Raw genomic sequence first — 13188 nt, forward strand, 5'->3', positions numbered from 1 at the left:
TTAACTCGTTTTGCTAATAAATGTTATAGCACTTCATACAATTAGTTATTCCTCGTTCTAACCTATTTAATCTTGGAGTAAGGTATTTGTTATTTTTACACCAGCATGGCCGATTTTGTTTTTAATAGTTTCGTTAATAAAAGTTCTGTTGTTTTTTGTTGATTAATGTGGGAAAGCGGCCATGGTTTCCTCACCATCACGACCCCGTTTTGCGGTTGATCTCCAAAATCAGTTTTCGTCGACGTGCAATTATTAACAATAACGAAACCCTTACTAAGCAAAAAACTGAACAGGTTGGTTAAACGCGCATTTGACACAGGACTAAGACCACATTTTTAAAAAAAAAAATTAATAAACTCACCTTGATCTGCTCAAACTCTTCAGCTTTTGAAACAATGCTCAGAATATCTGCCTCGGTCTTCTGTGCATTGAACAGCTCATTGAATGTCTGTGAACATAAAGAAATGTACGCGTTAAAGTCGTCACTGTGCGTTTAACACACACTTAACATTCCCAATACATCGCTTTTAATTTTAATTATGATTGTCAAAATCCGGAGCGGTAACATCTGATAAGATTATTAGTTGTTTTTGCTCACCGATGCTGAACTTAATTTATCAGAAGTTCAGCTAAATAGTAATTACAATTCTATTGTGTTTAAAAACGTAATTTATTTCTGTGCTCAAAGATGAATTTTCAGCATTATTCTAACATGCTGCGTCACCTATTATCATCAAAGTCGAAAACAGTCACGCTGCTTTATATGTTTGTCTTTTTTTAGGATTATATGACAAAGTTTGAAGAATATCATTTATTGTTTTTTTACTGTAGTGATGTAAAAAAAGAAATAATAATAAAAAAATGTATATAAAGAGGTAACACTTTACAATAGATTCAAAATAGTTAACTACTTTAGTTACCAGTTCTTCAGCATTTACTAACCTTAGTCAATTTTAATAAAAAAATATTCTAGTGCATGAATTATTTTAACGTTTGTATCTGAATGAACGTGATCTTACAGTGAAGAACTGTATTATCAAATAACATGAAGAAAAATTAATAAATGCAGTAATAGTAAGTTTTGTTCATCGTTTGTTCATGTTAGTTGATACATTAACTAACGGAACGCCTTTATAAATCTATCAGACCATAAACTTTTGAATGAATATCACTATTAAAACTAATTCGTCTTGTCCATGTAAATGCCTGACTCAAAACGTACTTACTATACCAATCGGATTTTTGCAACGCTCTCTTTAAGACCTAAACACTGCATGCAGCCAACGAATGGCAATCTGCACAAATCTATGTTCTATATAGCTTTACGCGCCATATTTCTCACCTCAATGGTGTTGTACTTTATGTAGAAGTGGCTGGCCGTCCTGCCGAGGTCCGTGGATGCAAAATAACCAGTCCTCTCGTCAAAACGGATCATCCGCGCCTTATCCAGCTTCCTTCCGGACTCCACGACTAACTCCTTCCTGTAGAGCTCCAACAGCAGGTCCATCTAAATACAATATTTGACAATAAAACATTCAGATCAAATAAAGCAATTTACGGCGCAAATACATACCGAAAAGCATCTAAATGGTGACGGTTCGATGTGAGATTAGATCGCTGATGATGTTAAAAACATCGAGAGAGCGTGAGCACCTGATAGGCCTTGTGACTGATCCCGTGAGCGAGTGGATTGGCTCTCATTCGCACGTACAGGTACGTGTAACTCAGCCACCGGACGGCTTCATCAACATTAGTGACCGTCCCTAGAGCGATCTGCACAAAATAAACAGGCATAGTATTTCACATCACTCACATTAAACCAAATCCTAGTGTTTTCTGGAGGAGTGGTTTATGTTTGCATTGCTAACCATGTAATTGAGATCTTGGGTACTATATGATGACTAGGACGTGCAGAAACACAGAAATGCACACTGAAAGGGTTTTAAGCTAGCCTTTAGATGATGGTTGATGCCGCTGCACCATCTACTGGACAAACTGATCATGGCTTCTACTGAAATGGCCTTGAAGATGCTGCCATCATGTGGCGGAGTGGAGAACAGCCCATCTATCTCATTAACAAGTTTATTAAGTCGCTTCTTGATGAGTTTATTATTTTATAATAGTAATATATAAAATATTAAACAAAAAATAAAACATAATATGTTAAATTAATTTGTGGCTCCACTCAGTATGTCAAGGACGAGATGGTTTTTTTTTTTTTTTCCAATATTACCCTTTAGTTAAAAATTGTTTGTTTATAACATTTCTATTTTATATACACACACACACACACACACACACACATATATATATATATATATATATATATATATATATATATATATATATATATATATACATATACACACACACACACATATATATATATATATATATATATATATATATATTATTTATTTATTTTTTTTGTATATATATTTTATTTCTTTATTACTGTAATTTTTTACGTTAAAGTTCTTTAAGCTTTGCTTTTGTATTTTATTTTTAGTTTTGTTGCTTTGAATTATAGATTAAAATAACAACACATTGCATTAATAAGCCTAATCTTTTCACATATGTAGTATAATATATACTAGTATTATTTTGGTAACACTGACATACTATTGTTAATATTTAAAACTAGATTTTAAGTTTTTTCTCCATTTAGTTTGTTTTAATGTTTATACTGCATATATGTTTTACTATTTGTTTGTTTTGTTATTGTGATACCTCTACTTAAAGTAAACAAAAAATGTGTGCGCAAAAAACCTGTATGAATTAGTTTGTTCTTCCAAATGATGCCAGAATGTTTGGGCGAACTATTCCTTTAATTGTAATAATCTTGTTTCTGCTCTCTAATAACTGTGCTGACATATACAAGCACAGACAGGGTGTAATGGGATTCCACATAATATTAGATATCAATATTATATTCAATTGAAAGGAAGAGTAATTAAATTAAAGATGAGATGAAAACATGCTCAAAGTCATCACAGATTCTCATGCAGACTTGTTTGTGGGGTATACCTCAGCGTTGAGGTTGTCGGCGAGACTCTGCTGGAACTGGCTCTCGATGGGGTTCTGCTGAGTCAGGAGAGTCAGGTAATGGCTCAGCTTGTCGTGGGTCGTGATGATGGTTCCTTCACCGTACTTATCGAACTGCGGCCGTCCAGCTCGACCGAAGATCTGCATCACGTCTAGGATGCCCAGGTCCACAAGCGCACCACGCTTGGCATCGTAGATGTTAGTGCCCTGATGTCAGAGACAGGAATCATTTAAAACCCCATCCTGAACATTCCAGCACTGCGTCGAGTTTTACGAGCCTGCGGCCATCCGCCCTGACCTTGATGATGACCGCGTGAGCGGGTAGGTTAACACCCCAGGCCAGCGTGGCGGTGCACACTAGAACCTTTAAGTACCCTCTGGAAAACATGTTCTCCATGAGCGTGCGGTCCTGTCGTAGCATTCCGGCGTGATGGATACCGAACCCGTCCGGAAACATCTCCCTCACCTGCTTGTTTCTGGAGCGCTGCACCTGTGGCACACACACACACACGCACACACACACACACACACACACACACCCCGGTCAGGAACGAGCAGGGTACAGAGGCACATGTGATTTTCTTCCCCTTCAAACTACGAGACTTTTCTAAACATGTGAGATGCACTGTGCACGTGCAAGGTGATTCTACTAATAAATCGTGTTTTTAAAGAATTTATTATATTAGCAAATATATTAACTTAGTTAATAGTTTTCAAATAAATATAAAGCTAAAAGCACAATAGCTAGCTTAACCTCATTAGAAAAAGCTTTTACATTTGCTCACACAACACAGATTCAGACGGTTAATATTATTCAGGTTTGGTGTCCACATAAGAGATAATCACCGTATCTATAACGAAAATATCAAATTATTACATTATATGATGATAATGCATGCGCTGTTATGGCTGTGAAGGCATATTAGGCATACTATTTTAATTAAATTATATTTGTTATGCAAAACAAGATTTACCATAATAAATAGAAAACAGTACACAGTGATTGTTTTGAGCATTAACCTTAGCGAAACGTTGTACTTTAGATAAAGCGTGTATATAAAAATTGGGTGCCTTTTGCCACGTGCATCATTTATTTTCCCCAATGTTCAAAAAATTTGATCATTCAATAATGATGCCTTTATCCTTGTTGTAGCCGGCTTCCCACATGTTTGCCAAAGTCGGTAAAGCGGAGATGGAAACAAGTAAGGAACTGAGCAAAGATCATAAACAACCGAGTGATTTGCATACCTATATGCACACATGCCAAAACTGGGCTTGAATTTTAATTGTGCGATTGTTTTTTTTTGGGCAGCAGCTTGCCATTCAATAGAGCTTGCCATTTAAACACGTTTGTGTCCGAGCTGCTTGAAAATGGGCTTTTTCAGCAAATTAGACATTTGTTAGTTAAGAAAGTAAGACAATGGTCATTTGAGATTGTTGTAAATAAGGCCTGAAAGGGATATATATATATATATATATATATATATATATATATATATATATGTCGGCCCCCCTCCTCTATATTGTCACCATCACCCCGTCCTTTATTCGCGCGCCCTTCACCAGGCTCCCGACGGGAGTGGGTGTGTTCGAGAGGAGGGGCGTGGTATTGTTCAGGTCTGGCGGCGTGTGACGAGGCGCACCTGAAGTGAGTTAGCCTCGTCACCGTCGCCGTTAAATACCGAACACGCCTCTCCTCGGGAGACCGGTCTCTTCCCCCGTGCATGCACGCTGGTGTCCTCGTGGGTCCAGGAAGGGTGCGCGATGGACCTCACCCGCCGTCCGAGAAGTGCGTCGTGGGACCCCAGAGTCCAGGCTGTGAGCACACAGCTCATCCCACTCTGCCGCCGGGCAAAGAAACGACGGAGACGCCGCGGAAGAAGCCGCGCCCCTCGCGCCCGGGCCAGAAAAAGGGGCGCGTCACGACCGCCGGACTCCGCCCCTTACCTGGACCCTTCCCCCTGGAACACGGCCTAAACCTGCACGTTACCCGAACACGACGAGGACACCAGATCCCCTTTTATTTGGACACTTTCCCCCTTGGACACTTTATTTTGTTAATAAAAAGCCTCTCCGAGGCCTGACGCCACGCCCACTGTGTCTGTCGTTGGCTCCTCCCGTCACAATGTATATATGTGTGTGTATATACATACATATATATATATATATATATATATATATCTATATATATATATATATATATATATATATATATAATTTCTCTCTATGAAACTGTTTTTGAATATGTAATTACTTTGAAACTGTTACATCGTAGTGTAAATGTAATCTGGATAGACTTTATTCAGACCACCAATAAATAAAGTGCAAATATTAGGCACACAGTCTAATAATACACTCCAGTTACTGCTAGTTGACGTGTATTTACTTAGTTACCAGAATGTATAAAGTGGACTATCTAAATAAAGTTCTGAATCTCACCAGTAGTAATACATCATATCTGGGTACTGTTGAATTCAGACACTGTTTTCTGCCTAAATATGTGATTTCAGATGCAGCCATAGACTCACTCAATGCCCGGACTTTGTTTTCTCCACAGCGTCAGACAGTGGGAGTGAGTTTTTTTTTTTTGCAATTCCATTTGGCAGAAATGACAAACTGCTTTAAAACTAAACCGTAATGGCAAAATGAAAGCATGCAGAAAAATCTGCAGTGGCCTCGGAGAGCTGTGATTGAGACGTGTGTGGTTCTGACTGCCGATGAGGGTCGTGACCTGCGCTGGCAGCAACGTCCTCGCCATCAGACGCTTTGATCTCGCTCTGCCTGAGTCTAAATGGAGGTCAACAGCAACAAGGCCTCGGTGCCGCTGAGAACAGCCCATTACAGACACGTCTGTCCCTCTCCAACCCATACAGAATACCAACTACACCAAAATCTGTCTTACTGCGGTGTCTCCTCAATACAAGTACTCCGCTGTACCTCGGTACAGTTGTGGCACCAGATGACAATACCACGGTGCTTTGACATACTCTATAGGTGCTGAGGGATTACCGCATTCATTCACATCAATATTTAGAAAATACAGTGAAAACCATGGTATTAGTATAATTTGAATACTAATAGAGTTTCACTAGGCCTCATTTATCAATCTAATGTAGAAACTGCAAGCAAGTGATTCATCAAACATTTGTATGTCGCCAATCTCATCGTATGAATGCGACAGCAGAAAACAACCATCATTTGAATATGACGTTCCTAGAAACACTCTAATTTAGCCTTGCCCCTAGAGTCTAAGTTAAGTGATCGGTGGCCACTGGTCTCCAATGGACTGTTTTTACCAGTTGTGTTGCTGTCAGGGGTTTTAAATTGTGTTCTGAAGATGAACGTTTTTTTCGAGTTTGGAACAACCCTTTAAATCATATAAAGATATATATATAAAAAAAAAAAAAAAAATATATATATATATATATATATATATATATATATATATATATATTATATATATTATTTTTAATCTCTTAATTATATTATAGCCTATTATATATTTAGTGAGGTTACATTTCTTTCTTTTTATAGCTTTAATTTCAGTTTATCTGAATTGGGCAACAGAATTGATGCTGAGGATTCTTTTCATGTCCGTGGGTTGAAGTGACCCCAAAAACCCTGCTAAAAATGCACATCATACATCCCAGAACATGCTGTGTGTTTTTTTTATTTTTTATTGGGGAACTCCCTTCAAAAAAAAAAAAACCGGGTTATTTCTGAGTACCATCTGGGTGGGTTTAGTTTTGAAAGCCTGGCAACGCTGAGCATGCGTAACGTCCAATAATCACAAGCATTACACTTTGTTCATTTTGATACGAAACAAAATCCGTGCGTTCACATTCTCTCAATTTAAAAGCAAAATTCAAACGAGAAATAATCTGATGCTATTTAATGCTGCATGAGAGATCGCTGCAGCCGGCACAGAGCAGACAAGAACCAATCGTTTCTTCCTCTCCTTCTCTCTCTCTCTAATCGCTCAATTAGCGTTTCAACCATGAAAAGATATCAGTAAAACAGCTTGTAAACATGTATGTTGCTTAACATTACATTCACCTCAGAGAAGCCATTCAATTTCCCTAAACCCATTAGTCAGCTAGAGAGAAGAGATGCATTTTGATAAATAAATGCATTATATCACATATTCATTATATATTTAAAGTTGTAATACATCTGTTATTACTGAAATCATACAAACGTTTAGAAGCATAAACTAATTATATAGTTCACTTGATACAAAAACCGCCTTACAATATGTTTATTGATTATTACATACTTTTTTTTAGCTTTGGTTTTCAGTTGAATGAAAACTAACATTTTGGTTTAGCTAAAAATAATAATGCTACATTTTTTCTCTACATTATTGTTTTTAACCCCAGCTGAAGGTTAATTATTAACCCTGGCTGTATTTGGAGCAGGAAGGTAAGATAAGCCAGGATTTTGTTCACCTGGGGTTTAGAATGACCTAGCGTTAACAGTTTCAATTGTCAAAAGCCCTAAAGAGGTTATCTGGCGTCGGTGAATGCGTCCCTCTGATTGGGTAACGGCCAATCAACGTTTAAGAGTTCTGGAGTGGCACACAATTCGGTTTTAGAGGGCACTTTCTCTCTATTAATTCTCTTCTTTGTATCTCTGGTGATCAATATGCTGACTGACGGAAAGTCCTTTATGATAGCGTTCACCGCATTTCCTCATCAAGCCGCTTCCATCTGTTACATAACGACAGGTGTAAAAATACCATCCTGTCTTATTGAGATAAATGCCTCATTGCTTACCGCTGATCATTACGCTGCTTTAACGAATTGCCCTTTCATAAGAAATTCGGCTCCAAAAAAGCCCTTTCGCTATTTCTGTTCTTCTCTAGGTCAATTTGGGGCTCCAATCAGCTGGTCTCTGTGGATCCGTGGATTCTATCAGAGCTATAATGAGAGCACTGCTCTCTGTTTTAATGTGGCCTCTGGCACAGCAGCAGCGTTCGGAGGACAAAGACGGGAGCGGTGACTGAACCTCATCTTTTTCTGAATTCAGATGCTGGCCTGTATGTATGGAATACGGGATTCTAGAAAGCTACTGTAATTTTGTGTAATTGTCATATCATGTCATATGCAATTTCATAACATCACCGGCTTACGCTGTATGCTCTTTCCCAGCGTGAGGCCACACCGATTTGAAATGCGTGAATTGGACACGTGAGAGCCTGCCCGTGTAAAACCAGATGGTTGCAAAGACAGAATCGGATTTTTTTAGATGGCTATTTGGTTGCTAGGATGTTCTGGGTGGTTGCTAAGGCAGTTTAATGAACTGGCCCTGTGGCAAGCTTTATTTGTGCACTTGAGCGTTGATAGGTTATAAGCAATTAAAACTCATTATTATGAATTATATGGTAATACAAACATCTGATTAGTTGACTAATCGCTTAAAATGAACGGGAGAAAAAATGATTAGTCGAGGCCACTTGTTGGCGCATATTTACACAAACTTAAACTTGAAAATTCACTTGTACCTTCAAAAACAACCTTGAAAGGACAAGCAAGCAGCGGCAGAGCCTGCTGTAAAACAACAATCAATATCAGCATGGCTTTTTAGCTCCAAGATCTGAATAGATTTAAGACTGACCCAAAGATCATTTATTTTTCTCGTTGGAAAAAGAGGGTTGAAATTTAAAGAGCTGCTGAAACCCAACTGATGCAAATAAAGCAATGTTCTCTCACAAACAGCAAGCAACAGTCATCATTTATTTATTCTCATGTCTTACCAAGACCATAACCTGAAATGCCGACTAGCATCGAAGCTAAATGTAGCATGTCACATGTCCACTTGTGCCACTATTTAATGCAGTCATTAAAAGCATTCATCAATGAAATTTTTGGATCCCACTGATTCAGAATTTTGACCAAAAATGCACATTTGAAGATAAACAAATGTATTGCATTGAATTCTTGCGAAAAAAAATGTGTTCCAATGGTATAATTTGGGGGATTTGATTAAAATTGTATTTTCTTGAAGCACAGTAGTATGATAAATGACCCTACTGTAAATCAATTTTACCAAAATTGCAATGAGAAAAAGTTAAACAACCTAAAGGACGCTGTTAGGTTTCTCCCTTATTCAGAAGAAAATGCAAACACGGAACAGAATTTTACCAACACATGGTTTGTACAGAATGTAAAGCAGCTCTGTTTTAGTTTCTCTAAACGCATCACGCATTTCCTACGCTCACCAGCAGCCGAAAAGCGCATCATCTCAGAAAATAAGTAATCACAATAAATAAAAAGGTAAACAAGAGAAACACCCAATGAAACGCACGGAAGAGTGTGTTTGAGATGGAGAGGAGCGGCATACGTTCTCCAGGGCGCCGCCAGGCTCACAGGAGGCTCTAATTGAAACGCTAAGGTTTGCTTTGAGGTGTCAGAGAGTATTAATGCTGCGCTCTCTGAGCGTAAGTTAAAGTGAGGCTGGGGCAGGCGCTCACGTTCGGAGGTTGGATTCAAGATGGCAGCGCATCGGCTCTCTGATCAAGGCTGATTAAGGGCCGCTGAAGAGAGATTATTTCCCTGCGCGCTAAGCAGAAGCCGGGGCTGCCTTCCACCGGCCGCGGCAGACAGCGCTGATTAGCCATTACTCTGCTTTAACACAAGCAGACAGCAGCCATACCGCACAGAGACACGGCACGCACCTCTGGGGTGATATAGATACTGAGACGTGACGAGATCTGAGCGAGCAGCCTGTGGCCATCGCAAACACAATGACCTCTGCTTCTGTATTCAAAGAATACATTTAAAAGAGTCTAGCGTTGGCCAAAAGAGAGTCTTAATACATCCACTCCGACAGGGACATTTAGAGGACATTTGACCTGACAATCAAATCCCCTCTCCCCACAATCTCTTTCATTCCTGTTGACACATGGTAATTTTCTTAGCTTTGGCAATATCCATTTAGCCACTTCCGCAGCATTTCTATATTCTAAAACGCTGACAACATACCATCAGTTTGGTTACAAATACGTCTCTTTTGGTGGAAATTCAATACATAATGACATAGAATTAAAAAAACTAAGTAATTCTTTAAACAGACAACAAAGTCATTTACCGGGTAATGGTCGCATTAGCCAAACGCTTGCAAAGTAATGATAGTGATAAAAAAAGATGCACGGCTGGATTGATTTTGTCTTATAAATGTTGAAATCAGATTTGTTTACGAGGAAAGGGAGGAGGAAAAAAAGAAGGGGGTTGGAAGAGGTGAATAATGGAGAAATGGAGAAACGAAAATGAAATAATGTGGACAGTGCAAAGAAAAAAAAAATGGGGAAATGGGGAAAAGTAAACAATAAGGCTGAAAAAAAAAGTAAGATAAGGAAAATGAAAAGAAAAGTCAGAAAAAGGAAAGAGAAGGAATGGAAAGGAAAGGAAGGAAAACAGAAAAAGAAACAGAGAAAGTAAAAGAGATATGATAAGAGATAAATGAGAAAAAAAACACAAAGTAAATAAAAGGACAATTGAAAAGAGAAACGGCTTTATAACACGATTATGATTATACATTTCTATTAACTGTGGTCAAAGAGATTAAAACCAAGTGCATTCCTGCTGTTTCCTGGAAGCGCTCTACTTCCACAGGCTTTCACGGAGACCGCCTGATCGTTTGGTTGTCTTAATTGTGGCGACGAGACAACAAAGCCTTTTTGTCCTGCGATGAATAACGACATCCTCACAGGAGAGAGGAGTTAAAAATAGTTGAAAGCACAAACAATAGAAATTAATGAGCTAAATCTTGCAGACCTATCCCGCGAGGCCAAGAGGGCTCAGAAGACAGAAAGAGAAACTCTCCCGTCTGAGAGACGGCCTGCTGTCATACTTGATGTTTCCTTCACAGAGGAAAAAAAAAAATCCCTCGCAGCTCCCACCGATCTGTCCGTGCCAGATTCTACAGACTGCCACGACGGCGTTCGACTGCTTTAATCATCGGCAAACACTCCTGTGATACGTCAGCGCCGTCTCTCGTGTGGATCGCTGGTCCGAGCGCTAGGTGTCTCCTTTCATCCACCGATGAGAGAGAGAGAGAGAGAGAGAGAGAGAGGAGGAGGAGGATCTGATGCAGGGACGGCAGGCTGTGTGGGAGACCGCGGGAGCGGAACTGAAAGAGTGAAATCTGGGCGCATGACAGAGCGGGACAAGGGTCATCAGATGGCTTCGAACCGAGTCACGCTTTTATCGCAAGACAGATCAATGAGGAATACCCCGAAACAGACCAGATTTCCTTTCTTCGACTTTATATTGCGCATTTTGTTTCTGGTTAGAATAGCCATAAATCCATTTTCCGCCATTGCAAATGCACATTTCTTTTAGTTGCAGTTAACTGCGTTTGTAATTGGTTTCACCGCGGCCCGTCAGTTGACTGCGATGGATCAAATGGCGTTTTGAGGGTACAGGATCATATCCGCAGTAAAGCGCATCGCTCATCGTGATGGCGCTGGTTATGTTGGTATGTCTTGTGCCGCCTACATAAACATAATAGTTGGGAAAACATAACCTGAGGTGCTGTCTCCTGAATACTGTAACGTGGCATTACTGATGGGCTGCTCTGCGCTTAAGGCGTGTGAATGGGATATGAATAGTCAGAGGGCATGTGAAAGAATCTCTATTCATCATTTCTATTAATAGGTTGAGTCCTTCAAGCAGATCACCCTGAGAGATGGGCTTCTTGTACCTGTCGGTAACGTTCACATGCATCAGCACAAAATTATGGGCACGTATAAAGGTGTTATTGAAAATACTGCACAGATTTTTGACAAATGACTAAATATTACGAGTGAGCAATTCACATCGTGTAAATTTTTTTTTGGAATTAGTTAATATGATGTACTATGATTCTAGTACGAGTAAAAAATAGGGAACACTTACTATTAAATACAAATTTTCCCTCAATAAATTCCAAATTTGTTGCTTTTTAATAAGGCCATGTAGAATAATGCGCTTAATTGCTATTAATAAATGGTTAATATTCTAGTAATGTGCATGCTAATGAGAAACTAGTTGAGCAGCACTAAAATAGTTACCACAAATACTATAGTGTTCATAGAAATATCATGTTGAACAGCTGTTTATATAATGGATAATAAAATGTTTCTTGGCACCGTGTGAGCGTAAATAGAATTATTTCTAATGCTGTGTGACTGAAAACCTAAAAACAACTTACCACGAAATAAAAAGCTATTTTAAATAGTAACTTTTTTTTTTTCCACACACGCATATATTTGTTACATATACAATATATAACACATATTTAAATTCAGGCCTGCCATCGAAATACGAAATAAATATTAAACAAAATGTTATTTCACAATATTACAGTTTTACTATAAAAATGCAGCCCTGATGAACATATAAGGGTTAAAGGAAATGATTAATAGAAATAAATGTAATTTAATCCAAACAATACAAGCAAACAGATCATTAATTCAGAGTATTTTTCTGCATGTTTTTGTTTTTGTGCAGCTGATTAACTAGTATTAACACCCAGAAACACACTCGACCAGCCTGTTAATGTCGCACAAACATATACACACGCAATTAGAGGTTGCAGCTCTTTACCGGCAAGAGTTTGGAGTCACGGGGCGAAAAAAGCGCTTATAGAGGCTCTTATCTTAGAGGATGCATTAAGATATCTGAGCCTGATTGACAGCCTCTTCAAATGCACACATAAAGCGTTTTAATGAGCATTATGGAGTACGCTCACCTCTGACTTTAACAGAATTATAAACAATCCCGCTTTATATAACTGACCTTACAGGTGATCTGTTATCCCCCTCCATATTCATATGTGAGATTAAGAGAGCATTAATATTAATGATGGGTGATTTTCCTAAGTAAATAAGCTGTGTGTTATCAGAAGGTGAGTACGGAGAGCTCTCTCTCACTCTCTCTCTCTCTCTCTGTGTGTGTGTGTGTGTGTGTGTGTGGTTAAGGCTGAAGCAGTGATACACCACACAGAAACACACTTTACCTCACAACCCTCGCAAACAGATTTTAATTTGTATCGGACGTATCACAGCTGGGCCCTTTGCTCCTAAAGAGACAGAATCTAGAACGTATCTCTAAAATATGGCTCTGAGCTCTTCGTGGTGATCAATATAACACTCCAGTTCCC

The 13188-nt window shown here is 38.8% G+C and overlaps 1 protein-coding gene across 2 annotated transcripts in view; it reads right to left on the reverse strand.

The window, feature by feature from the left end:
- ascc3 (activating signal cointegrator 1 complex subunit 3) overlaps positions 1-13188 on the reverse strand; it is a 148924-nt gene that overhangs the window by 42240 nt on the left and 93496 nt on the right. For both annotated transcript variants that reach the window (XM_043260891.1, XM_043260892.1), the window contains exons 15-19: positions 3344-3535; positions 3028-3252; positions 1654-1773; positions 1343-1507; positions 362-448 (exon numbers count right to left, since the gene is read on the reverse strand). In XM_043260891.1, the coding sequence (XP_043116826.1) occupies positions 362-448; positions 1343-1507; positions 1654-1773; positions 3028-3252; positions 3344-3535 (789 nt within the window). The remainder of the gene's footprint in view (positions 1-361; positions 449-1342; positions 1508-1653; positions 1774-3027; positions 3253-3343; positions 3536-13188) is intronic.

Source organism: Puntigrus tetrazona, chromosome 16 (genome assembly GCF_018831695.1).
Source record: "Puntigrus tetrazona isolate hp1 chromosome 16, ASM1883169v1, whole genome shotgun sequence".
Taxonomy (NCBI): domain Eukaryota; kingdom Metazoa; phylum Chordata; class Actinopteri; order Cypriniformes; family Cyprinidae; genus Puntigrus; species Puntigrus tetrazona.